This window comes from Dipodomys ordii, unplaced genomic scaffold, assembly GCF_000151885.1.
Source record: "Dipodomys ordii isolate 6190 unplaced genomic scaffold, Dord_2.0 Scaffold2, whole genome shotgun sequence".
NCBI lineage: Eukaryota > Metazoa > Chordata > Mammalia > Rodentia > Heteromyidae > Dipodomys > Dipodomys ordii.
This window is the reverse complement of record NW_012267218.1, coordinates 30,678,854-30,705,928: the sequence shown is the minus strand read 5'-3', so window position 1 is coordinate 30,705,928 and position 27,075 is coordinate 30,678,854. Positions and strand designations below refer to the sequence as shown.

General features: G+C 48.2%; 1 protein-coding gene across 1 annotated transcript; it reads right to left on the bottom strand.

The window, feature by feature from the left end:
* Positions 1–1,252: 1,252 nt before the first annotated feature.
* Positions 1,253–27,047, bottom strand: Rab15 (RAB15, member RAS oncogene family). Its single transcript, XM_013015736.1, has 7 exons — positions 26,924–27,047; positions 7,271–7,331; positions 6,499–6,559; positions 5,939–6,016; positions 4,777–4,866; positions 3,084–3,149; positions 1,253–2,913 (listed from the first exon to the last, which is right to left on the bottom strand). The coding sequence occupies exons 1-7, from the start codon at positions 27,045–27,047 to the stop codon at positions 2,755–2,757; spliced, it is 639 nt and encodes a 212-aa protein (XP_012871190.1). The 3' UTR covers positions 1,253–2,754.
* Between the last annotated feature and the right edge of the window lie 28 nt (positions 27,048–27,075).

The window sequence follows — 27,075 nt, the reverse complement described above, 5'->3', positions numbered from 1 at the left end:
ATTTTGTAAACATTTGTGTTTAAAATAGATGAACCCTGCTCACGATTCATATAATGGACCCGAGACACAGTACACAAAGTTCCCCTGTCACAGGGAGATGGTAGGGGCTCAGGAGCAGGTGGTGTGCTGGGGAGGGACTGAATCTAAAGACACAGGGACAGAGGTGGTGACAGAAGACAGGCCAGGAGAGCCTGCTCAACAGTCGAGGTCTAGTGACACAGCCCAGGAAACCTCCTGGACAGGAGGTTAACAGTGAGGCTGACTGGTACCTGGCAAGTGTAGCTGTACCCTAACATCTCAACCCTCCTGCGATTGCCATCCCTGCTCCCAGCTGTGGCCCTGATAGAGAAGGCCTATCAGTTTACAGGATCCTAAACCTATGTTTTTCCTTCTAAAACCCAAAGGGTACAGTAAAAATAAAATCCTCTTTCCTGAGGGGGCTAGGAGAGAAAAACAGTGGTGGTGTTCTGCCTGAGCCTCTTGAAGAGCAACAACGCTGGCCCACAGGTTGAGGCCAGTGTCTAATAGAAGTTCTTGCACAGGTCCTGACTAAGGGCAGCCTGAGAATTGGCTCCACTAGCCTTCTAGGTGATCACTCCCAAGGTGATGCTTCTTATGTTTGGACACTGTGGAGCTGGCCTTCAGGGAAGCAGCTCCAGCCAGACACGATTTGATCCTAAGTTAGCTCGCAACATGTCTTACTAGCCAACGATGCATTGCTATTCCTGCTCTTCTTTTCTTTCTATCATGCTAACCTGTCTCATATTCCTTTTTCCTGAGCCAGTCTCTTCTGCTGGGCATCTATCTGGAGGAAATGTTGGGTGATTTTACCCTATACCTTTTTGTGTGAAATAAGGAAGTGGGGCCCTTCTCTTCACACACACACACACACACACACACACACACACACACACACACACGTGTGTGTGTGTTCTGGGTTTGGGTCCTGGGTAAGTGAATGGTCAGTACCCAGTTCTTTTGCTTTGCCTTCAGCCCCAGTCATGACGTATAGCTTCGAGCCTCTTACCTAGGCTGTGATTGACTTGATTCTTCTTTTTGTTATTATTTTACTTTCTGTGCTGGTACTGTGGCTTGAACTCCAGGTCTGGGCACTGTCCCTGAGCTTTCTTGCTCAAGGCTAGCCCTTTACCACTTCAGCCACAGAGCCACTTCTGGGCATTTGGTAGTTAACTGGCAATAAGAGTCTCATGGATTTTCCTGACTAAGCTGGCTTTGAACTATGTTCCTCAGATTGCAGCCTCCTGAGATACTAGGATTATAGGCTTGAGCCACTAGTCTCCAGATAACTTGGTCTTTCTTGAAGTGACTTCATTCAAGCTATTCTTGGGCCTCTGAGGGTTAAAGAAACTTCTGAACAGAGAATTGTGGAAGAGGGCATCCTATTCGCTCCCTTAGTAGCCACAGTACAGTTGGCAAGCCCTCAGACCTATTCAGGGACAAGAAGACAAGAAGAGCATTTGTCTTGAAGGTGGAACTGAACAGCTTCAAGTCTACCTACCCACGGCCTCCTTTTCTTCTTCCCACGAAGTCTTTGCCCTTAGACAAACTTTGGGACCCAGAGAAACTTTGACTGCTAAAGGCTGGGATCAGTGTAACAGTGACATGCGTATGTCACTTCTCACTTCTGCCAAGAGTCCAGGGATATGCTCTTATTCCAGAAGATAGGAAAGAGGAACCCAGGAGGCCCTGCTACGGCCACATCCCCTCAACACTGAAAATCAAAACAAAACAAAAAGCTATTCCTGGCCTGTATGCACTGGCTCTGACCCGGACATGGAGGAACTAGCCCTTCACTTCTGAGCACACCTTCTTCTAGAGGCTTAACCAGCCCCAGTGCCTTGGTCCATACTTCAAATTCAGGAGCCCCTGTGGAGAGGTTGTATACTCGCTGCATGGGAGGTAGAGAATGGAGGTGACTTTTGATCCCTGCCGCCCTCATTTCTTTTCTTCTTTGAAGAATCTGCCTCTGAGGTCAGTTCTCTGGAGGCAGGCAGGCAGCAAAGCAAGGCCAAAGCTCAGATGGGGGAAAGCACAGAGGTAAGACAACCCCCAAAGGGATGTTTTCTTTCTACCTCAATGACCCACTTTTCCAGGCCATGGGGAGGCAGGCCTCTGGCAGAAGAAGGGGCAGTGGGGAGGGGAGGTGGGAGAAGCACCCTTAGCCTCTGGGCTACCGCAAAGCAAGGCGGGACGTCTTCTCTGGAGCAGAGGATTGGACATCTCCATGAGCCTGGGTCCATTTCCTCCAACCAGGGTTAGGAAGGAAGCAGCTGCAGTAGCAGCCACAGCAGGACATCTAGGCAAGAGGGAAGGAGGTGGCTCCATACAGAACACACTAGAGGGAAGGGGCCAGAGGGAGTGGGAGGAAGAGAGAAAGCAGAGAGGAGACAAGATGCTCGAAGAGAAGGGAGGAGCCTTCGGGTGGCCTTGACTCCAGCCTCAGCCACTGTCCGTCCAGGGAGCCTGGGGTAGCGAATCGGTGCTTACAGAACACTGTGGGCTGGCAACAGACCTGTGGCTGGGGAAACAGGCTGAAGGACACTGCTCCAGAGTCCAGGGGCTGGGGACAGAGGCTGCTCAGACACCACAGCAGAGCTGCTCTCGGGGCCAGGCGGGGAGAGTAGCAGCTAGGGTCACCAAATGAGAGGAAAGCAGTGGGCAGAGCCCAGGCTCCCCTGCTCTCCCAGACCTCGTGAGGGAAGGGAGTTGGTGGGGGCACCCCACACAGGACCCTCAGCACCAGCAGGTTTTTGAAGAGTTTGCTGGGCCCTCAGGTTTGCCCTCTTCCTCTTCCAGCTCTGCCAATGCCAACTCGTGGCTGGCACGCGTCCGGAGACCATCCAGCTCCTTCCTGTGGGCCTGCAGCACCAGCTCCGTCAGGCGTGTGAAAGACTGGAAAGCCAAGGGGCACAGGTTAGTCCCGTGCCGGTCTGCCGCCCCGCAACCCTGCAGCGCCCCAAGGGACAACTTCCAGCTTATCTTGGCTCCCGTGCGCCACTTCCCCCTCTCACCTTCCCGCTGTGCTGGGCTCTAGAGACAGGCAGCTGGCCCAGGGCTCTCACCTCTTTAATGTTGAGGTTGGTGCAGGCACTTGTTTCATAGAAGTCCATGCCGTACTCCTTGGCCAGCTGCGAGAGAAGAAGATGTCTGAAAGAGTCAGCAAAGGAAGGGAATGGCCATGCCACTGGGTACCTACGTCTGCCACGGTGCTCACAATGCCTCTGAGTAGATCACTTCTCAGAGGAAATTGAAGAGTTCCTTCTAAGACACAGGCTGGCAGAGGGAAAGATGTTCGTTCTCTCTCTCTGTCTTTCTCCGTGTGTGTGTGTGTGTGTGTGTGTGTGTGTGTGTCCCTCCTCAGCCCCCCTGTACACATGAGATACAGTATGGTAGATCAATAGAGGCAGCCATCTTTCTTTCATCTCTAATAGCTGTTGTTTTCCTTGTTCTGATACAGGTGCTTGAACAGAGCCTGAGAACTGTCCTTTAGCTTTTTCATTTAAGGCTGGCACTCTACCACTTGAGCTATAGCTCCACTTCTGGCTTTTTGGTGGCTAACTGGAGACAAGAGTCTTGTGGACTTTCCTGCTCAAGCTGGTTTGAACTGCAATCATTAGATCTTAGCCTCCTGCGTTGGTAGGATTATAGGCACGAACCACCAGTGCCTGGCTTTCTCTAATAAGCTTTGAACATACTCTTTTTGTATTCCGTGCACTCTTTCATCACACTTCAATCAGATGTGTGTTTGTCTGTATCTATTTGAATTCTCCTTCAATCTCAAAAATAAATAAAAATGAGGAAAAAAGGCATTGGAGTCCAACAGTCTCAGACTGCAGTCCCCGTAATCTACCTCACAGCTGCACAAGCCTGGACAAGTTACTGCTCTCCCGAAGCTCCAGGCTCGTCTTCTGCTAACAGGGAATGACAGTGTCTGTCAGCCAGGGCTGTGGGTTGATTAAATAGGATCATCACCTAGGAGCCCTCAGTACAGTGCCACACATGCAGTACTAGATAAATACTGTTACTCTAATAGGCTAGCCTCTGCGTTCACATTTCTTGATGCTATGTATTTTTTTAACAAAAAAAATCAATTTTATTTTAAGGGCTAATGGAAATGCTATTGACTGGAGAGGGAGAGAGGAACTCTTGAAGCCCTCAAAGTGGGTGGATAACTCTTACATCAGAATATCAATTGTTGTTTCTGTTCTCTTAAGAAGATGGTCCCTGTATATTTGGTAGGCAGGTGCTCAACCAGTTGAGTCACATACCTCAAGGCCAAAGTCCCTGGATATTTGGATATTCATTTAGCATTGTCTCCTACCCTCGCTGCTCCATGGTTTCTCTAGGTGGCCTGGATACTGTTACAGAAGACATCAGCAACTCAGAGTCCTTCCTTGTCACTGTCATGAGGATGATGCTTTAAATAGAGGCTGATCTTATTTGGGGGGTATGGACCGGCAGGAGTTGCTGCCTAAGAGACAGTTGGGTTTCAACTGACCTTTGATCATTGTCCTGAAGGACAGAGAGCAAACTCTTAACAGTGTCAGTTCCCCCAGTGCCACAGGCTGCCATGGGACTTGAAAGAGAACCTGAAAATGGGGAGTGCACTCCTAGGATTCTGTTCTCAAGACTGGAGAGCACACTCCTGGATCCCCACTCATAGGATCTGAAGATAAGGAGGTATATTTCTGGGTCTCTGTTGTCAGGATTTGTTCTGAAAGTACTGCCAAAGACCCAAAGGTAACTCCCGCTTACCTGCTGCCCTTGCTCTCTTCCCACCTGCCGCTTCTGCTCTTCATCAGCCTTATTCCCTATTAGAATCTTCTGGACCCCTTCTGGTGCATACTAGGGGCAAAGGATAGGCAGAAATGCCAGTGAGGGCACTGGTCCCTTCTCTTTCCCATCTCCCTTTACAGTCCCACTGGTTTCCACATCACAACCAAGCTTAAGACAGTAGGCTAACTGGGGTGCAGGAGAATCCCTTATCTGCAGTTTTGTTCCTAACCATTTCTGTTACTTGTCGTCAACTAGGGGTCTAAAAATATGAAGTGGAAAGTTCTAGAAACAAACCATTCATAGATTTTTTTTTTTTTTTTTTTTGGGTCCGGTCGTGGGGCCTGAACTCTGGGCCTGGGCGCTGTCCCTCAGCTCTTCAGCTCAAGGCTAGCGCTCTACCACTTGAGCCACAGCGCCACCTCCGGCTTTTTGCTTATGTGGTGCTGAGGAATCGAACCCAGGGCCTCATGCATGCAAGGCAAATGCTCTACCACTGAGCCACCTTCCCAGCTCCCATTCATAGATTTTTAAGTACATTTTATTACACCATAATTGTTCTGTTTCATTACTATTATTAATCTTTTACTGTATCTAACTTACAGGTTAAAGTTGGTCATAGGTGGGTATGTATAGGAAAACACACAGTATGTAAAGGGTTTGGTACTACCATGGCTATCCCAGGAATGTCAGGAGGACAGCTTAGGGTAGAAGACAAGCTAGCTAATGCTCTATTTTTGGGTTGAACAAGTGGTATTAGAGCTGCAAAAGACCCTGGACTTGATCCAGCTCTCATTCAACAGATGAGGAACTGGGGACTAGAGAGTTCACATGGCTCGCCAAAGTTCCACCAGTATATGCAGAGCCAGATTTAAAAGCCCAGTCTCACAATTTCATCTGCTCCTGAGGTTTTAGGAAGTTCACAAGGAAGGCTGGGAACAAACTAATTTACAGGGAGGGAATAGCCACTGAGGCTATGTACAGAGCATGAGGGAAAGGCAGCTTCAGCTTCCTCTTCATGATTTACTTGCCCAGAGGACTTTACCCAGTGCTGTGGAAGGCAAGGCTTCCTGGAAGCACTGACCCACTCACCCTGAGAGCTTACCCTTTCCCCACCCCTGTCAGTGAAGTAGGGATCTCCTACCTCATCCACATCACTGACCCACTTCATGATGTGCTGGTAGGAGCGCTCACTGCTGATGTCATAGACTAAAAATATTCCCTGAGAGAAGAGAAAAAGAGAGAGAGGGGGGAGGTGGATGCACAGAGAAAGTGCACAATCATGGACCCAGAAGGGTGATGCTTAACTGTTGGGCCCATTTTCCCTTCTCCTTGCTTGACATGAGAACCCCTCAGCATCCAGAAATGTTAAGTTCTCTCCCAGATCCCCCCACCTGCCTCTTTCTAGATCCATCACAGATTGCTCTGGGGGTAGGAAGGCACCACATGCTTTGATCTGGTCATTGTTCCTGGGTGGAGGGAAAAAAGGAGGGGAGAGGATAGAGAACCCGCCTCAAGTAAGTCTCTAAGAATAACTGAGGAATGAACAATCAGCCAACCTCCAGAAGGCTGTTCTAGGCTCCCTCCCTGACAGGCAATCTGAGAGCCTATTTCAGGGGTAAGTGACACAAACATCTCAAGCATCCAGACCCAGGGGCATGAGTAGCAGTGTCCCACCTCTAACCCCTGAAAACACTGACTCACCTGTGCCCTTCGATAGTACTGCTTTGTGATGGTCTGGTATCTCTCCTGCCCTGCTGTGTCCCTACAATACAAAGCCAGTCCTTCAGTAGAGTATGGACCACAGGAGCAGATAGGGAGGGGAAGAACAGGAATTGGGAGCCCCTGTGCCCTTGAAAGAGAAATTTGGGAGCTGTGATGTGAACAATCTGAGGTACTTGGAACCCCAAGGGGATCAAAAGCCCTGACTCTGCAGTGAGAGACTCGGTCCACTGGCCTAGGCCTCAACTGACGACTGACAACTATATTTGTACTTGGACAACCTACAATCTTAACTGGGCCTTGGATAGCTCTCTCTAAAATTTGACCAGTGCAGACTTGGCCAGATAGAGGATACTGACCCTCCCCAATGCCCATGAGGCCTCTGAGGTCATTGCCATGATATTCTGGGATTCTATGGTAGCTCCACATGAAGCAAAAACAGTACTTTCGACACTGCCAGAGTGCTACAGCGGCCCCTAGTGGCTACTGGCAGAAACTGCACTGAACTCTCACCAAGAGTTCCCCGCCATAGTTAAGATGTAACCTTCCATCCTTCCAGTCTTAACTACCATGTGGTACAACCCCAGGGTTCAGAGATAATGATTACGTTACCAATTCCTTCTAATTCCTGACCTTTGGTGACTTACAATTCCCATAAAGTTTATTAAGAAAAACATCAGAGATTAAGGCTCATACACCATCATAGAGATAGTTATCCCAGATGAACCTCAGGGTCTGCTCCAACACAACTCACCAAATCTGTATCCGTACTTTGATGCCATCTACCTCTATGGTCTTCATCTTGAAGTCAACACCTGGGGAAAGCAAGCAAGCAAAAAAATTAGGAAGGGCACCTATGAGGACTGACTAGGAAAGGTCCAAGGAGCTCATATGTGAAAGGGATTTCCTTCTAATTTAATGTGAAAAATATCAAATGCAATGAAGGCCTTCTTTAATCATAAACTGACTCTAATGAAATGTCCAGCGATTTGAATGGGGTTTCCACTTAACTCGTGGGCTCCTTGCTTTTCTGGGCTCCATTTACATTGAAGACATTTCATATTATCCCCTAGAATTGCTGGGAAGAGATAGGGCGACTGTCTGTACACTGTAGCTATTGTTAGATCATGGTACAGTGCCTGCCATGTAGTGGGTGCTCACAGCTGTCAAATGGCCAATGCATGCCACAGGAAACAGGGTCCTCAGGTTCTTCTGCCCAAGAGCCTGAGTAGCTAAGCGGCCCCAGGACACAGGAAACAGGATTTGTCAAATAGCCTACCCAAGGTAGACACATATTGGAGAACATTTGCATCAGCTATGAGCACCTCCAGCAGCAATGGGCTGGCCTCCCCTCTGAGAAATGAGAGGGGCTTCTCCCCAGCCCCAACTGTGCCCAGTGATTCAAGGGCTGTGTCTAGTAGGTTAATTAAGCTAAAGTGTTCTTGTGTTCCCTGGAGGTGAGTTAAGTCATGAGCCACCATTTTCAGATAGGATCACAGGAAAGGTAGAGTTCTAGACCACTGGTCACCAGACTGCACAGACCTCCAGAAGCCTAACTACTCAGGAGGCTGAGATCTGAGGGTCACAGTTTGAAGCCAGCCTAGCCAAGAAAGTCCTTGAGCCTCTTATCTCCAATAAACTACTCAGAAAAATCTGGAAGTATTGCTGTGCTCAGGTGGTAGAGCACTAGCCTTGACTGCAAAGAGGCTCAGGGACAATGCCCAGTCCCTGAATTCAAGCCCCAGGACCAGCAAAAAAAACAAGGACTCCACAGTGCTAGCACCTCCAATACCACTGCCACTCCACCCTCCTCCATAAATGTTAGGGCTCTGCCAAGGAGAAAACATGCCCTTATCCATCCTGTCCCTGGCTTTCCATGAATACAGACTAAATGCAGCCTCTACCTTCCTACCATCAAGACCAATCACCATTTAATTAAAAGGGAGAAAGATTCTGAGTGAACAACCTGAACTAAATCAAGTTGGTCATATGTGAATCATTTTTCGCCAGCCCAAGCTGATTCATATCTAATGAGCTATATTTTTCCAAGTGGGCAATGTCTGGTAGCCATTCTTCCTTATGAAGGGGAAGAGGAGGAGGAGGATAAAAAGGAGGGAAGGAGGAGGATACCTGGCCTTGGTAGGAGGCAGAAGCATACTTTCTCTTGTTTGGAAAAATAGTTTTAAATATATGGTTTTTTGTTTTTTGCCAGTCCTGGGGCTTGAACTCAAGGCCTGGGCACTGTCCCTGAGCTTCTTTTGCTCAAGACTAGCACTCTACCACTTAAGCCACAGTACCACTTCCGGCTTTTTCTGTTTATATGGTATTGAAGAATTGAACCCAGAGCTTCATGCATGCTGGACAAGCACTCTACCACTAAGTCACCTTTCCAGCCCAGTTTTAAAGAATTTTTAAATAAGGAATTTGCTTCTCCCCAGTAATTTCACATAGAAAGTAACAGAGAAGTTCTTAATGTTTGATGTCATAGTGCCTTTTTTTCAAAAAGAACCAGAAAAGAATTACAAAACTTAATCATCCTCATACTAGCCCAGTCAAAAATAGTGCCTTGCCGAGGACTAGTGGCTCATGCCTGTAACTGACCACTCAGGAGGCTGAGATCTGAGGATCACCAGCCCAAGCAGCAAAGTCTGTGAGACTCCTAGCTCCAACTATCCAGCAAAAAAGCCGGAACTGGAAATGTGGCGAGTGCTGAAGAGCCAGCCTTGAGTGAAAATGCTAAATGAGAGTTCCCTGGCCCTCAGTTTAAGCCCCATTAGTAGCACAGGAAAAAGGAAAAAGAGAAAGGAAAGAATGGTGGCTTAATCAGGCACCAGTGGCTCATGCCTGTAATCCCAGCAACTCAAGAGGCTGAGACCTAAAGGATCCATTTGAGGCCAGTTCAATAGAAAGGTCCATGAGACTTTATCCAATTAACCAGCAAAAAACCAGCCTGGCTCACATGGTAGAGCAAGTCATTGAGCAAGCAAACAAGCCAAATGAGCATGACACCCTGAGTTTAAGCCAACAAAAAGAAAGAAAAATAGTGCCTTAAACCAAGTAGATACAAGGAGAGGATGGATGGGTTTTATGTCTCTTATTACATGAACATTCATGGGAACTTAATTATGTACTTTGCACAGTGTTTGGTGGAGACAGAGCAGAAAAAAAAAGTGTTCCTGCCCTTACAGAGGTTAGCAGGAAGAAAACAAAAGTCAGAGAAGCAAAAAATTAGCTCAAGGTTGGCATAGAATGTAGCAGAAATTCAAACAGGTATGCCTGACACTGAGAGCATGGTCTCCCTCGTGCTGTTTTGTGGGGGAATGAGAGGAGAGTTGCATGTGAAGTAGGCGTGGGAGCCTTAACTGTACCTCATCTCCTAGTTCCCTGTGGGTCCTTGAAAAGAAAGGACTCTGCTAGGAGATGAATGAGTGAGCCAAAAGATGTTAGAAGAGACAAGCAGGTAGGGAAATAGTGTATTTCCTTCTCATCTCCTCCTTTTTCTGTGCTTGTTTTTTGGCAGTACTGGGATTTGAACTCAGGGCCTGTGCTTGCCAGGCAAGCACTCTATCACTTAAGCTATGCCCCTGGCCATTTTTTTGCTTTTACTTTTCAAATAGAATCATGTGTTTGTGCTTAGGCCAGTCTGGACTGAAGTTCTCCCGTTTAGACTTCCTACCTCTTTGGAATAGTCAGCACATACCACTGCACCCAGATTTTTATTGCTTGAGATGGAATCTTGCAAATACTTTAACCAGGCTGGCTTCAAACCACAATCCTCCAGATCTCCTCCTCTCACGTAGGTAGGATTATAGATATGACCCACCACCTGGCTTTCTGTACTTCTTATGTGGCTTGGAGCCAAGGCCAGGGAATTCCTAGCAATGCTCCTCCTCCCTAACTATCTTAACCCAGGCCCTATTGACCACCCCATAGAATGTGTTGTAGCATGTCCAAGCTGCAGAATGCTTCTATTTAAGTTATTTATATACAAAATATATAGCAGAAGAAACAGTAAGTCCATACCTTTTGAAGGATTTCCTCCACTTTTTTTTTGTGCTAGTCCTAGGGCTTGAACTCAGTACCTGGGTTCTGTCCCTTAACTTATTTACTCAAGGTTGTTGCTCTACTACTTGAGCCAAACTTCCACTTCCACATTTGTGTTGGTTAATTGAAAGTAAGATTGGACTTCCCTGCCTGGACTGACTTTGAACTGCGATCTTCAGATCTCAGCCTCCTGAGTAGCTAGGATTACATGCATGAGCCACTGGTGCCCAGCTCACCTTTTTCTTTAAATAAAAAACAAAAGCTTAAAAAAAAATAAGGTTGTAAGGCACCAGTGACTCACATCTGTAATCCTAGCTACTCAGAAGGCTGAGATCTGAAGATTGTGGTTCAAAGCCAACCTGGGCAGGAATGTATATGGACACTCTTATCTCCAATAAATTGCCTAAAAAGCCAGAAGTGAATCTGTAGCTCAAGCAGTAGAACACTAGCCTTGAGCAAAAGAAGCTCAGGGCCCCAGGACTAGCAATAAAAACAAAAAGATTCCGATAGCATTTATTCCTTCTATTCTATGTTCCCACACAGTCTGGACCTTCCACTATGAGTACACTGGCCTGTAGTATCCTGTGCCCAAACTTGACCCATTCCCTTTCCTGTGTGGCTACTGGTTTTTTCCACTGCTACTTTGCAGGACAAAGTCAAAACACTGGCCTGATTGAGTCCCTTCAAACTCGTGCGCTCTCACTTTGGCTCTTTTGGCTTCTCAGCCAGTGGTTTATTCGGAGATGTTCACCTTCACATCCTCACAGCTACTATCCTCCCTGCTGAAGGCTTTGGCCCCAGAGTGCTATCTATCTCCTCATCCTGCACTTGCAATATAATGCCTCTCCACTATATTGATGATGGAGCCTTTCCTCTAAGGCCCACCCCACTCTCCTGTTCACACTTTCTTGTTCTCCCTGCCTTCTTCAGGGAAGAATCTTCTGTCCTTTACAGCCCTCACCTTCCCTCTACTCTGGGTGTCCCCCTGAACACTTAACCCCTCTTTGTTGTTTCTTTCATATGCATGAGAAGAGATGTTCTCCATCTGCCCCTGCTCCCTAGTGTTTGTGCATTCTGAGACTTTTTTTTGGGGGGGGGGGTCTGGTCATGGAGCCTGAACTCTGGGCCTGGGCGCTGTCCCTCAGCTCTTCAGCTCAAGGCTAGCACTCTACCACTTGAGCCACAGTGCCACTTCCGGCTTTTATTTTTTGCTTATGTGGTGCTGAGGAATCGAACCCAGGGCCTCAGGCATGCAAGGCAAGCGCTCTACCACTAAGCCACCTTCCCAGCCCGTGTTTGCTCATTCTGGTGGCTCTAAGCCGCACTAAGTTGCTCACAACTCAACTGGGGATTGTGTTAAAATGTAGCTCTGAATTCAGGACATGTGAGGTAAGAAATTACATAAAGCTGGATTCCAGATGAAGTGGAGGCTACTGACCCATGAATCACACTTGGAAGTAGCAAGCTCCTGAGACTGTGGTTCTCTAAGTATGTCCAACATCATTGTGACTTGTTAAAAAGGCAAGTGCTTAGGTCCTACCTCAGACCTATAGGATCCCTTCTGGTGGCAGGAGGAGAGGAGGAGGAAAACCAGCAGACTCTCTCCAGGAGATTGCCATACATGCTTAAGTTTGACAACTATATTTGGCCAAAAGCTTTGCACCTCAAGTGTGAAGACAGGCAGTATGCCAGATGCCAATGGCTCATGCCTGTGATCCTAGCTACTCAGAAGACTGGGATTTGAAGATAGAGGTTCAAATCTAGTCCAAGCTTCCCCCGCCCCAGTCCTGGGGCTTGAATCAGGGTGCTGTCCCTGAGCCTCTTTGTGCTCAAGAATAGTGCTATACCACTTGAGCCACAGTGCCACTTCCCAGTCATGAGACTCTTATTTCCAATTAACCACCCAAAAGCCAGAGGTATGGACACATACGGAGGGAGGGAGAGAGGGAGGGAGGAGGGAGGGAGGGAGGGAAGGAAGGAAGGAAGGGAGGGATGGAGGGAGGGAGGGAAAACAAAAAGAAAAGAGAGAGAAGTAATATGGTTGTTCTTCTTTATTGAGCTTGGCAGGTCCTCAGCCTTAAAATTACCTAAGAGTTTGTTGTGATTTTTTTTTCTTTTTAAATAAAGATACCTTAAAAATAAGCCAGGCGCCGGTGGCTCACACCTGTAATCCTAGCTACTCAGAAGGATGAGATCTGAAGATCACGGTTCAAAGCCAGTCAGAGCAGGAAAGTCTGTGAGACTCTTATCTCCAATAAACCACCAGAAAACCAGAAGTGGTGGCTGTGGCTCAAGTGATAGAGTGCTGGTCTTGAGCTAAAGAGCTGAGGGACAATGCCCAGGCCCAGAGTTTAAGCCCCACGACTGACAAAAAATAAATAAATAAAATAAAAATATATATCTTAAAAATGAAATGAAATGCAGCTCCTTTGACTTGCCTACACCTACTGAATCATAACTCGAGTGAAGCCTATGTGTTAGGGACTGGCGGGGGGGGGTAGATAGAGGAAAGTGTGGGAGCCATAATGTAGTGGGAGAGACGTGTGGGCACTGGAGTCAGATCCTGGTCTGGCACCTGTGTGACTGGGGGGGGGGAAAGGGGGGAGTCTTAACTTCTCTCAGCTCCAACTTTCATTATCTGCAGCACATCATTGTCTCCTAAGGTTCCTTGTGATATATTTAAACAATGCATGGAGAGCACCTGACTCACAGTGGCTCTCACTCCTACCTTCCCTCTGTTCAACAAAGGCTCCCTGGGAGCCGTTGGAAAAGCAATAGCAGAGAACCCTGATGAAGACAGGATTCTACTGTTTGGTCCCCAGTCTTAGTCCCTCATTACTACTTGTACTAGGAGAAACTGAGACCTTCATCAGGGAGCTTTACAGATGCAGATTCTTAGGGCTCATCCACACCTACCAACTCTTATGCACACCAAACCTCCATCCAGCCCAACTCTAGGGCACAACTGCATCCAAGGCTTACAGACAAGGACTTGTCTTTATACAGAATCCCTATGAAGTAGGCAGGGTGGGTATTGTGAGGCACAGAGAAGCCAACCCACTCACGTCTCCACAGCTTACAGCTCAGCCAGAACTAGAAAACTGGTCTCTTAAAACCTAGCCAGAAGCCAGGCCCCAGTGGCTCAGGCCTGTAATCCTAGATACTCAGAAGGCTGAGATCTGAGGATCAGAGCTCAAAGCCAACCTGGACAGGAAAAGCCATGAAACTCTTATCTCCAATAAACTACCAGAAAACCAGAAGTGGTGCTGTGGCTCAAGTGGTAGAGCACTAGCCTTGAGCTGAAGAGCTGAGGGACAACACTCAGCCCAGAGTTCAAGCCCCATGACCGACCAAAAAAAATCCAAAAGCCTAGCCAGGCCAGACCCCAAGTTCAGCCCTTGGCTATCCTCACAGCATATGCCCTGTTTCTTAGTGACCCCTAAGGGGGGCCCAGGAGAATATAAGAAGTCATAGCTTGTGACTGTCCACAGCTACCTAATGGCTCTCCAAGCTGAGGGGCAAGATGCTTCAATTAGAGGCTGAGAGGAAAACTTCAAAAGTAGTCCTTGCTCCCTTACTGCCTCCAACATTTTGTCTTCTACCCCTACCTAGACAAAAGTACCTAAGGGGGCTGGAATATAATTTAGTTGATCAAGCTTGTGTTGTTTATGCTTTGTTTTTAACATTTCTGCCACCATCATGCAGTGTCAGGAATCACGTAGCCATTCTATGAGAGGAATCCCCAGAGGGCGTGACGAAGGACAAGTGGCCATACCTCCAAAGCAGGAATTGTTTCTTGCCATTACAGACATTGGCAAGAAGAGCCCCTTAGCTATGTGCCAGATCCTGATGCACCTGCGGATGTCGCTGCCCTCACCACGTGACTGGTCCGATGCAGCTCCAGACCTCTTGTTCTTCCTGCTGAGGCCTGACTTCACGGCCTCTGCCCCTGCAGCAGTATCCCTTAGTGACTGCCAGGCCACTACTGGAGTCCTGTAGCACAATGGCAGCACAGCCATTGGGCAGCTAGAAGGAGAGACAAGGCCCTCTTGTAGGAACTTAGGGCTGAGGCAAAACCTAGTGATGGTACAGGAAGATGGACTGTCCTCACTTGGTTCTAAGGAATCGTAAGAGCTGGCAGCCCTGTAGCCCAGCTGTGGAGGTGCTGAAAAGACTGAAAATGAGACAACAGGGCATACCGGAGCCAAAGAATACTTCTTCCATCACTGTTTGTTTCCAAAGAAGGCCCTGGACAGCATGCAGGGGCTGCATTTGACAAGCAGAGTGTCATGGCCATCAAGCAGAATACAGCCAGGGGCTAGTGGCTCACACCCTTAGCCATATCTTACTAGGAAGTCAGCCTGGGCAGACAACTTTCATCTCTAGCAAGAACTTGAGGCATGGCTCAAATGGTAGACCACTCATTAGCCTATAGTAAAAAAGCTGAGTGAAGCAAGGTTCTGGTGAGTCAGACTTATAATCTTAGCTACTAAGGAAGCTGAGATCTGAGGATCATAGTTCAAAGTCAGTTTGAGCAGAAAAGTCTGTGAGACTCTTATCTCCAATTAACCAGCAAAATGCTGGAAGTAGAAGAATAGCTCAAGTAATACAGTGCCACCCTTGAGCAAAATGGCTATGGGAGAAGGCCCTAGCCTTGTGTTCAAGCCCCAGTACCAACACACACGTGCACACACATGCACACACACCTAAGAAAGAAAGAAAGAAAGGAGGGAGGGAGGGAGGGAAGGAGGGAAGGGAAGGAAGGAAGGAAGGAGGAAAGAAAAAGAAAGGAAGGAAGGAAGAAATGAAGGAAAGAAAGGCCAAAGAAGGAAGGAAGAGAAAGAGAGAGAATACAATGGGCAGTCAGGGGTTGATTCCAATCCTACCATTGCCACTAATTAGCCATGTTACCCCTTCCTGGCCTCAGCTTCTTTACCTACAAGCCTAAGGTCAGACCAGTTTTTGAAGATGAGATAAGGTGTAAAGCATGTAATAGGACCTGGCATGGATCTTTATGAAATACTAGGTGAAGATCCTGCCAGTTTCCCTTAAGGAAGGCTAAAGTTGAAAATCCAGAGTCACTGCCTGGGGGATGGAAAGGGCAGCTGGGCAAAGACCCAGCACTAAGCTGGGATGCTTCAACAAAAGGAGAAAATGCTACTCACTGTGGAACCCTAAAAGGGCTCCCAGAGTCTGACTACAACCTAAATCCTGGCAATGCTAGTCTGTGTCTCTTGGCAGTCAACAGCTGTCTTCTTGCAGCTCGGCAGCACCTCATGGGTTAATGTCAGATGCCAGCTTGCCAACTCAACAATGCCACATGCTTCAGTGGAAAAAGGGCTGCCTCTAGGTGCCAAATGTTATCGCTATGATCAATCACAGACCAAAGGAGCAGCAGAGTGACCTGAGCTTTTACATCAGCAATGAGACTGAACAACAAGGAACAATTTAATACACCTGAAACCCAAGGCAGACACACAATCTCCAGGGCCATGCTGGCTCCAGTTACCAAGCACCAGTCCCAGGAATGCCCTCATTCCCTCTCCCTGCTGAAAATCAGCATGTGCTGGACATATGGCACTTCTGGGCATTGTAGCAGGAGGTTACCTCCAGAAAGGTCATTGGTTGAGAGACCACAAACCAAGCTTTAGATCAAGGCTGACCCTGTAGGGAGACGGCTATCTGACTTTGCCATCCCTAACAGACATTGTGATAGTAACCCCACATCTAAAACCCTCTTCCCTGAGCAAAAAAAAATTCCCTCATTACTGAGGGGGGACATGTAAGGGACAGAACAGGAAGGAGAAGAACACAGAAAGTGATCAGCTGGAGAGAGAGAATTCAAAACAAGGATCCCGGCATACAACATCCTCACAGCAATGGGGGGGGGGGGGCATGGAGGGACAAGCACATTTTGACCCAACCTGTCACTAGCTTGTCCTTTGGCCTTGTGTCTGGTGACTCTGACCTCACTCCTTCCTGGGCTGTGCTGACAGACTTTCTCCTCTCTGGAGCTGCAGACTCTCCCTCACGCCCGCTTCCTTCTGAGGAAAAGGTACACACAGGCTGTCAAAGCTAATGCATTAGTCAGCATCTCACCATCTTGCTCAGGGAGTGATAGGACGTAAAAATGTAAGAACCTGATCTAAGCAGACAAAATCATGAGCCTGGAACTCATTCCAAGGTAGTGTTTTAGTAGAGTACTAGCCTTGAGCAGAATCAGCTAAGGCATAGTGTCTAGTCCCTGAGTTCAAGCCCCCCACCCCCAGAAAAAAGGAAGAAAGAGAGAGGGGGCAGGAGGGGAGGAAGGAAGGAAAGGAAGGAGGGAGGGAGGGAGGGAGGGAGGGAGGAGGGCAAGCTGAAAAATTAGATGTGCATGGCTCATCAGCAGAACATCTGTCTGTCAAATGGGAGGTCTTTGGTTCAAATCCCAATACTTGGAGAAAAAAAATCAAAACAAAACCCAAGTTAATGTTTTAACTTCTAGAGTACAAAATCAGATCAAAGGCTCTGATTTAGTGCCTATTCACAGGAACTTCTGAGAATGGTACTATTTTCCTCCTTTTTTTTTTTGGTTGTTGTTATTGTTTTGGTTTTTTGGGCGTGTGTGTGTGTGTGTGTGTGTTGTGTGTGTGTGTGTGTGTGTGTGTTGTGTGTGTTTTTTTTTTTTTTGTGTGTGTGTGTGTGTGCGCGCGCGCGCGCGCATGCGCCAGCCCTAGGGCTTGAACTCAGAACCTAGGTACTGACCCTGAGCTTTTTTGCTCAAAGCTAACAATCTACAACTTGATCCACAACTCTACTTCTACTTTTTTTTTGGGGGGTGGGAGGGATACTTTATTGAAGATAAGAGTCTTATGAAGTTTCCCGCCCAGACTGGCTTCATTTCATGATCTTCAGTTCCCAGCCTCCGGAGTAGCAAGGATTACAGACATAAGCCACTTGTGCCTGGCCCTCCTTTTCTTTTTTTAAGACTAACACAGATGCCCATCCATGTACAAACACATACACTATCCACACAGAAAGAGAGGGGTAAAGAGGGGAGATCTGGAGGCCACCAGCTTCACATAAAACATTGAAGAAACAAGCTTTGGAAGCTCAGGACCCAGGAGCTAGCATGTAGATGAGGTTTCCCAAGCAAACACTGACATTGTGAGGCTGGAGTGGCCCCCCAGCTTGATCCCTAGAAACCCTACTCTAGAGAGCAGGCTGTCCAAGGTCCTACAAGGTCACTCCAGGAGCCTGGCTGAGCTGATGGTCATCATCTGACCTACAGTGAACCTTCCCAACAACACTGACTGTAGTCTAAAGCACCAGCCCCTTGTCTCTGCATATACCAAAGTATTCCCACACAGGGATCATGGCAGCTGCCTCTTCCTCCCTGCTATGCCTGAGTTTCTCCTAGGACACGAATCTGTGCAGAAGATCTTGAAGCTATTAGAAACAACTCACCCCTTGCAGAAGTTCCTCCCACACTGCCCAAATATATGCCTGGCACAGTGAGCTCATTGTCTTACGAGCCCCAAGAAACCAACGCTACCTATGACTTACCTTAGGGAAAAGCAGAAGTCCTCTAGGAAAATGTCTTCATTCATTTGTTCATTCATCCATTCATTCCAACAATTGGCTACTGACTGTGTTCTGGAAACTAAGCGTGGTACTCCAAAACAAGAAAGAGCCACACAGAAATGATTCAGCCTTGTCCTCAGAAAGCTTTCACTCCAACAGGGATGAATAGTTAGCAAGTTAGTAAATGAATTCAGAGAGACAAGGGTAGGATAATGGGGTAAAGAGTATGGAGAGGAGGAGGGACCTGGTGGCTCAGGCCTGCAATTCCAGCTACTCAGGATCTGAGGATCTGAGATCTGAGCATCATGGTTCAAAGCCAGCCTGGGCAGGAAAGTCCATGAGACTCTTATCTCCAGTTAACCACCAGAAAACTGGAAGTGGCACTGTGGCTCAAAGTGGTAGAGCACTAGCCTTAAGCAAAAGAGCTCAGGGCCCCAAGTTCAAGCCCCATGATCGATAAAAAAGAAAGAAGGAAAGAAAGAAAGAGAGTAAGAAAGGGGTGCAAGCTACTTTTGTAGGCTACTCAAAGAGGAACCTTTTAGAGGAAGTGCTATCTGAAGGGTCAGGGTTCCAGGTGGCAGGAACACATTTCAGCCAAACTCATTATTTTTAGGAGAGAAAAGGGAGAGGGTCCAATACATTCTTTCCTCTCCTACAATCATTCCTGCTCCTGGGTCTCAGAGGGACTCTTGTACCTGCTTATAGGTATGTGTAAACTTGTGTGCTGTCATACACATATGGATTCATGTACATACAATCTTATGAGAAGCTTTACCCTAAGGATATTTACAAGAAATATCTCAAACACCAGCAAGGACAACTTTGAAACTCCTAGCTCTCACTTCCTGATGAGATCTCTAGATGCAGAGTGGAGCACATGAGTAAAGCTAAGATACACCATTCCTGTGCACCGGGCGGGGAGGGGGGAGGGGGCATAGGAAGCAGTCAGGGAAATGGTGCTTCTTTTGCTGTGCTTTTTCCACCGCCTTGTGCAAAGATGTCCATGGAGCCTCTGACCAGCGTAATCTGTTCCAGCTACCCTTGTCCTACTCCATTTTGCCAGAGGCCAACCTGGACCTCTGCCCCCTCAGCCTGCTGCTGGGTGCTCAGTGAGCACCATGGAAGCAGCCACAATCAGCTGGGTTACTGTCCACTCATCTCCCCAACCTCCTCCTGGGTCTGTTTCTTAGCAAAAGGTTCAAGAAAATGGAAACTGAGGCCTGGAAGGGATAAGACTTCCAGATATATCTGCTCTCACAGAGCCAGCAAAGTGAACTCCCAGTGAGGGCCCTTCTGAACTAAAGCTAGTATTGCCACGTGTGGTCACCAAGGCTGAAGAGCAACAGCCCTGGGGTGAGGCATTTTCCACAGCTCTTCCCTCTGGGAAAGGATGTGGGCTTCCCCTTAGTCCACTGGGAATCTTTAGTCTTCAAGACCCCACCCAAATGTCACTTTCTTTGTGAAGCTCTATCAACCTCCCCAGGGAGAACCTCTCACTTCCCTGTGAGTGCAAACATTTCCTGTTGCATAAAATTCTGATAGTTTGGAAGCCTGACTCTTATACTGTGAACACCAGAGGGCACACCAGAATCCCACCCATTTCATAGTCTCACTGCCTGGCACAAGGTAGATCATTAAATATTATTTGGCACAGCTGAGCATATGAAGAGACAATGAATGAGTTAGTGAACGAACAAATGAGTGAGTGAATGAAGTCAGCATATGACACATGCCAAGAGAAAAAAGCAGCAGAGAGAAATTTTTCAACAGTGAAGAACAATCAAGGAATAATAGACTGGGCACTGGTGGCTCATGCCTGTAACCCTACCTAGTCAAAAGGCTGAGCTATGAGGATCGTGGGTTTAAAGCCAGGAAGTCTATGAGACCCTTATCACCAATTAACCACAAAAAGCCGGATATGGAGCTCTGGTTCAAGTGGTAAAGTGCTATCCTTGAGCAAAAAGAGCTCAGAGACAGTGCCTAAATCCTGAACCCAAGTCCCAGTACCAGCACAAAACAAAAACAACTATTGGCCCTCTATAGACCACAGACCCCTAGCAAGGAGTGGTATATCTATATCAAAATGTAATATGAGGGTAATTCCATCGTTCTGAGTTCCTAACAAGACTCCTGTCACAGCCCCTGTGACTCCCACAGAGGCAGGTGGAGGAAGCAGAGGTGGCACATGACGTATAGGAGGCCACACATTCCTGTCCCTTGACTCACAGGAGACAGGCTCCAGTTGGCAGCCTATGGAAAGGGCTTCTGGGTGGAAAGGCATGTCCAAAGCCAATCTGGAGAGACAGAAGGAACTGTTAAGTCTGGATCACCTGCATGCAAAATGGGAGTCACTAGTTCTCTGTGGGTCTCAGTTCCTGCCAAATTCTAGAATAGGTTGGACATTAGACCTTGCTTCCTTGATGGGAGGAATGACTGTCCAGGAAGCCCTGGACCTCAGAAGAGGTAACCAGGCAGAAGAGCTCAACAGAGGTCAAGGGCCTAGCCAGGAAGTTGGCAGTTTTACAGGGAAAGGGTCACACATATTAGATTACAGAAGAAGGCTCTGGGAGAAGAGCTGGAGATCAGGGTAGTAAGTAATGGCCAAATATCAACTTTCATGCTGTAAAGTTCATCACCAATCTGTCTGGGAAGAGGAGAGGAAGAGAGGAACACAACCCAGTGAGTGTGGGGATTCTAGAGGGAATAGGGTGCTTGAAGCTGGGAACCTGCAGATATGCAAAGTGCCACAGAGGTGCAGATCAGTGAAACCTGTGGGTTTCAGCTGTGTTTCTTCTCAGTCCTTGGGGAGAGTAGGAGAGGCAAGGTCTGTGCCTGCATTGGAAGGAGGAAGGGAGGAATGGAGGAACAGAGGCTTGAGCTATTTCTACCCCTGAATGGAGTCCCAACCTGAAAGCGGAGGCACCCCATCATCCTAAGCCACCCTACTCTACGCCACCTCCTTCCTAAATCTTTCTTCCTTCTCAGACCCTGGCACGAATGCTAAAAGTATAGTGAAACTGAAATAAAATACAGAGCCACCTGGGTGCCTGTGGCTCCTGCTTGTAATCCTAGCTTCAGTTAGGAGGCTGAGATCTGAAGTTTGCAGGTCCCTATGAAACTCTTACTTCCAAATAACCACCAAGAACCAGAAGTGGAGCTGTGGCTAGAGTGGTAGAATGCTAGTCTTGAGGAAAACAAACAAACAAACAAACAAAAAAGCCCAGGAACCTCACCCAGGCTCTGAGTTCAAGCCTCAGTAGTAGCACCAAAACAAACAAAAATGCATAACCCACAAAGCCTGTGCTCCTGAAATATAGAACAGCTCTCTGATTTCTGTGAAGCCCCAGCACTAACCTGGTCTCTGGCATAGTGGAAGTTCAATAAATGGTACTAGAATGACCGAATCTGCAAGTGACCAGCAGGATGACCTCATAGCACATTACTGACAATTTACTCATCTCAACCAACATTCTTATGAGCTAGGAATAATAAATAGTGATGGCAGCTACCATTTTATTGAGGCCTCTACCCAGTGCTTTGTATCCATTAGCTTCTATACTCTTCCCAGCAACCATTAAGATTTTGTTACTATCATCAATTTAGAGATGAAGTAAGCACAAAAATGTTAAAGTGTGTGAAGGACAAAGAGCCGGTAAGGCTCGCCAAAGAAGCAAAGCCTGCAGCCCAGCCTTGATCTTCTCACAGCATCACACTGTATTTGTACCCAGCTCCTCAGCCTAGAAATCTGAAGACCTTTAGGATTGCAAAGCCCAAGCATTTGTGCCAATGTCTATTAGGCCACTTCATTCCAGGCTCAGGTCTAACCCTGGCCCTGGGTCACCACAAGACCCTGCCCTAGGCTGTTTGAGGCAGTTCCAGCAGAACTTTTCTGAGAAAGGTGACAGCAGCAGCAACCCAGCCTGGGAAAGCAGCCTGAAGCCACAGCAGCCCAACCAGTCCAACTGGAAAATCACTGGTCACAGCCTCCTCCTCCCCAAAAGAGAGAGAGAGAGAAGGAGCAGCCTAGGGGTAGCTTTTCAAACAAAAGGCCCAGAGACCAGGTAGACTGTCTAGTCCCAGACCAAGGACTGGGAGGGAGAAAAACATGCCCTAGGCAGTCTCCTCAATTTGTATCAGTGGCTTATTTCCCAGCTCTGGCCACCATGAAGGAAGGGCATTAAAGGCCCTTGGATATAGTTGCCTACGTAGGGTGTTTTCTTCTTGTCTGAGCAGACAACATAGGAGATCCTTTTAGAAGTGCCAGGTTGACTGGTTTGACCTATTCCCCACATTTGGAGGGAAAGCCAGGCAGGTGAAGAGCCACCATTGAGAAGACGGGCCCTGAGAACCCAAATAACACCACGGCTCCAAATGAATGAACCCCCAGCTTCATCTCACCCCACTCTTCAAGCCCCGCCTCCCCCAGCCAGGCCTTTGATGCTCTCTTCCAAGTGGCTCTAGCATCTTGTCATTAATAATTTACTATGCATTATGATGGTGCCTAGCTCTGTACTGGGTCCTATGAAAACAAAGAAACATATGATTGGATCTCACCCATAAAGCATTTATAGTTTGGGAGACAGAAAAACAGAAGAATGTTCTCTCTTGCTTTAAAAAAAAAAAAAAAGCCAACTCCCTACTGCTGCAGTCAGACTGCCCCCAGTGTATCATGGACACCCACTCACTTCGCACCTCTGTTATCTCTCTGCTCAGCTCACGTTGTTCCATCTGCTCCCTTCTACTGTAGGAACCAACCCACAGGCAGCCCACACAGAAAGACCCGGCTTTAGCCTTCCCTGTGGTTTTTCTATTAGTGGCTTACATCCTAGTCCTGGCTACCATGCAGAAAGGTTGTCAAAGAGCTCCTGAAGGTAGATGGCCTGGTAAGGACAATTTCTCCCCATCTGTTTAGATGGGGAGCCTTCCCCTCAGTCTCCCTCAGTGATGCACTCAACAGGCCATTGGCCATTCACTGGCTACCTCTAGGATCCATCTTACATGGATAAGCACTGGGAGACCTTCATTAAGGGTAGTGATAGGATCATAGTCAGTGCCTTACATTTGCACGGTGCTTCCTTTGTAAGTACATACAGATATATTATCTCATTTAGGCAGTAGGTCTTTTATGTCTTCCTTCCTCAATGACATTATAGGCTTGTGGGCAGGAAAAGGTGCACTGTGATGATATATGTCTCTAAAATTCCTGGCATGGTACTTTGTAAGGTGTAAGGTCCGCTCCTAGATGGCTAGCAGACTCCACCCTCCTCGCAGCAAAGTCTCCACCCATTACCTGCATTACCTAGGCAACTGGGACACCTGGAAGAGGTCACATCTGCATCCGCTGAGGTCATATCTGAATTTGATGTGGCCACACCTTTCCCCGCCCATACCCTACATAAGGCCTAGCCCAGGCCCAGACCCTCTCTTCCTCCCTTGCTCTTGCTCTTCTTTTCTGCTCGCTTGCTCTTGCTCTTGCTCTTGCTGCTCTTTTCTTGCTCTCTCTGTCCTATTCTAGCTCTCTCTCTGTTCTTTTCTTGCTCTCTCTCTTTCCCAGCCACGTGGAGTGCCAACCTTGCCTGGTCCCAGCAGGTCTACCCCTTACCTGAATACCACGTGAGTGCTACTGTTCTTACCCCTCTCTCTGCTCTTTTCTGGCTCTTTTCTCTCTCTTTCCTCTCTTCCCAGCTCTCTCTCATTCCCAGGCCTTCCCCAGCCACGTGGAGTGCCAACCTTGCCTGGTCTCAGCACGTCTACTGAATAAACCTACCCCTTACCTGAATACCACGTGCGTGCTGGTGCAGTTCTTACTCGGCCACCTCTTTTTAAAAACCTAACATAAGGATGTCCAATTATGTTAACAGATGAGATGGTCTTGTCAGGAAATTGTGTAGGCAGAGAACACTGAGGCTCTGACTGTCCCACTCTGTACAACCTCCATCTGCTGGTGGTACCAACCTAGCTGCAAGGTCACCTGCCTGCTAGCTAGCCAAAGAGATAAGAAAGATGGAGGGAGGGGCGACCAGTGCCTCAGTCTACCTGGGAGGTCTCATTGTTCCCTGGCAGGCTCTTTCATGGAGTGTCACAAGCTCTCATAGTAAGCATTATACACACTGAGTCACAAAGAGTCAGTGTGGGCCAAGAATCTGACAATAATTGGTGAATTGCCTTGTTTTCCCCATTCACATGAATGAATAAATAAATAAATAAATACCTCACTTGATGGTCAGCATGGCAAAAGAATGTTTGGGCCCAGCTTGAGAGTGGTGACTCTGTGTATTATTATTCCTCTGGGACTCTCCCAAGTTTAGCATACAGAGCACACATTTTTAAATGAATAAATTAATAAATCTGACCTGGTAACCCCCATTTCCTTGGCTCCCTGGTTTGTCTCTTGGCTGCCCCTTCCTTGGAAAGCTTCCCAAATCACCTAAGGAAAAAAGCTTCTCTTCACCATCCAACTCTTGCCCTTCAGTTTTAGTTAATGCTGAAAACAGTGTAGGGAGAATCACATGCCATTGTAAGCTTTACATAAGGAAGTATTTAGGAAACAAATCCATGGGGACAGATTGAACAAAGGCCTGGTGTGAAGAAAGGTGGTTTCTCTTCCATGGGATCCAAACTCCCAAGGAGTCTTTGCTGCCTATGCAAAGGGAGACTTAGCCATCTTTGAAAACAGATAAACCAATGGCCTTGGCAGAGAAACAGTGTTACAGAGACAAGTACCAGCTCACTAATTCACCTTTACCCTCTAAGGGGTCAACCCTGGAGGGTGTCTGAGGAAGCCTCTGTGGTCTGTGTAGCAGGAAAAGGGAATAAAACAAGATGAAGAGGCAAGGGTGGTGATTACAGATGTGAGGGTAAGGGATGATCATGTTTTGAAGAAAGCATAGTTTCATCAAGGCCATCCTAGTATTTTAGAAATAGGGTCTCTCCCCCTGGGGGGCTAATTCCCTTCAACTAAGCAAGAGTCTCAAGAACTTCTGAAATGATGGGAAAAGTAAAGTCTTCAATGGGCAAAGTCCAGGTCATTCCTAGAACTTGGAGTGTGGCCAGGACACCAGGGTACACACGACTGCTCTTCAGGCAAAATTTTGGCACCCCCAGCTCTCTGCAGAAAGCTCCACAGCTCTTGGCATCAGGCCCATGTCAAAAATAGCCACTTCAAGTTTCTGTGAAGTGGTAACCTTCTGCCCTTTGTCCCCAAGCTAGTCTCATACCCCACCTGGCTCCTCAGCCACTCCCTGGCTCACTCCCAAGCCTTTCCCCAACACCTGACTCTTTCCCAAGCCCTCCTGAGAGGCAGGCAGCCCTCTCAGCCATGGCTCAGTGTCTGTCCCTTTCCATATTGCTGACATGTCTCTCATCCAAACAGCAGCCCAGTCCAAGCTCCTGGATCTCTTAAGAGCTGGCCTTAAAGCTCCCCAGAGCAACATGAACAAGCTCTGTTCCCTGACCCTAAATCCCTTAAAGCTAGGGATCCCCATAAAGAGGAAGAGCACCCTTCCCCCAGCTCCATGATGATAACACCACAGCAAAAATAACCAGCGTTCCCACTCCCGTTGAATACTTTCCATACTCTCATTTAATCCTTATAACACCTGGGGGTTATATCACTATTAGATCCATGCTACAGGTGAGAAACTGAAACTCAGAAGCTTAAGTGACCAGCAAGACCATGTTGCCCCAAAGTGAGGTCTCCAGGTATGTCCAACAATAATGCCTGCCTCTTAACCTCCAGGCTGCATGTAGCCACTCTCCTCTCTTGTCAAAAGAATGTGTGTTGGAGGAGGAGGCTGTGGGATTGGAGAGAATCCTCCAGAAGAAGCTGAGAGCAAGGTCCCTCCCCGAAAGCCCCAGGGGGCTACTAGGCCAGCATTCCAATGGGATGACCAGCTGCCAGCCGCCTTTCTCCAAGCAGCCTGGGTAGTGAGGACGCTGCTCCGGGAGAGACTGACCAAGAATGAATGGAACCTGTGGGCATGGGTGGAATTCCCTCAACTTAGGCACCCAGTGGAGGGGTTCTATAGAACCAGTGAGGGACCTTCTGGGAATACTCTCAGAAGGAAGACTACAGACCAATTCCAGGAAGAGTAAGCAAAACTTGCCCAGAATGCCACTAGGCCTTGTTCCTCCAACCGCAGGCTCCCGTACTCCCGCCCCCCGACTAGAGTCTAAAGCGGGCCCTCCGTTGCCTTCTGAGCCCCTAGTCTTTCTCTTCGTGAGTATTCCAAGCCTTCCTCCTCCAGTCTGATCCTTCCCTCCCGGACCTCCAGGTATCCATGCCCTTCTCCAGGTGTCCCACCTGGTGACTTGCCTTCACAACTGTGTCCTGGACACTCAATCCATTTGGCCAACCTCTTCCACCCTTCTTCCCCATCTTGGCTTCACACCAGGCCACCCTAGAACTCAGGGGATCTCAGTGACCTAGTGACTGCACCCCCCACCCATCCTGACCTTTCCTCGCCCCTTTTTATTAAGGACTACAATGATGTCCCTTGAAGGGCTACGATTTTCACTGCCCCAGCTTAGGGTGCTCCGGCCTACACCCACCTTGCGCTGTGTTTTCTAGGCTTGGATGGGAAGGCTCCCCAGCCCGAGGCCGGAAACCCCACCCCAGGCAGACGTCAGGGCCCCCTCACCTGCAGGAACCCGGGCTCAGGTCCCCTGATGGTGGCCACTCCCCCGACCCCCGACCCGGGTTCGTTCCTTCGCCCCGACTTCGCGTGCCACCGCCTCCAGCACTAGGGGCGCGAGCTGGGGTAAAGGGGGGGGCGCCCCCCGGGCCACCGCCCCTTACCGATGGTGGAGATGTGCGAGGAGTGGAACTCGTTGTCGGTGAAGCGACAGAGCAAGCAGGTCTTGCCCACCCCGGAGTCCCCGATCAGCAGCAGCCGGAACAGCACGTCGTACTGCTTCGCCATGGCTGGAGTCCGAGGGGGCCGGGGGGCT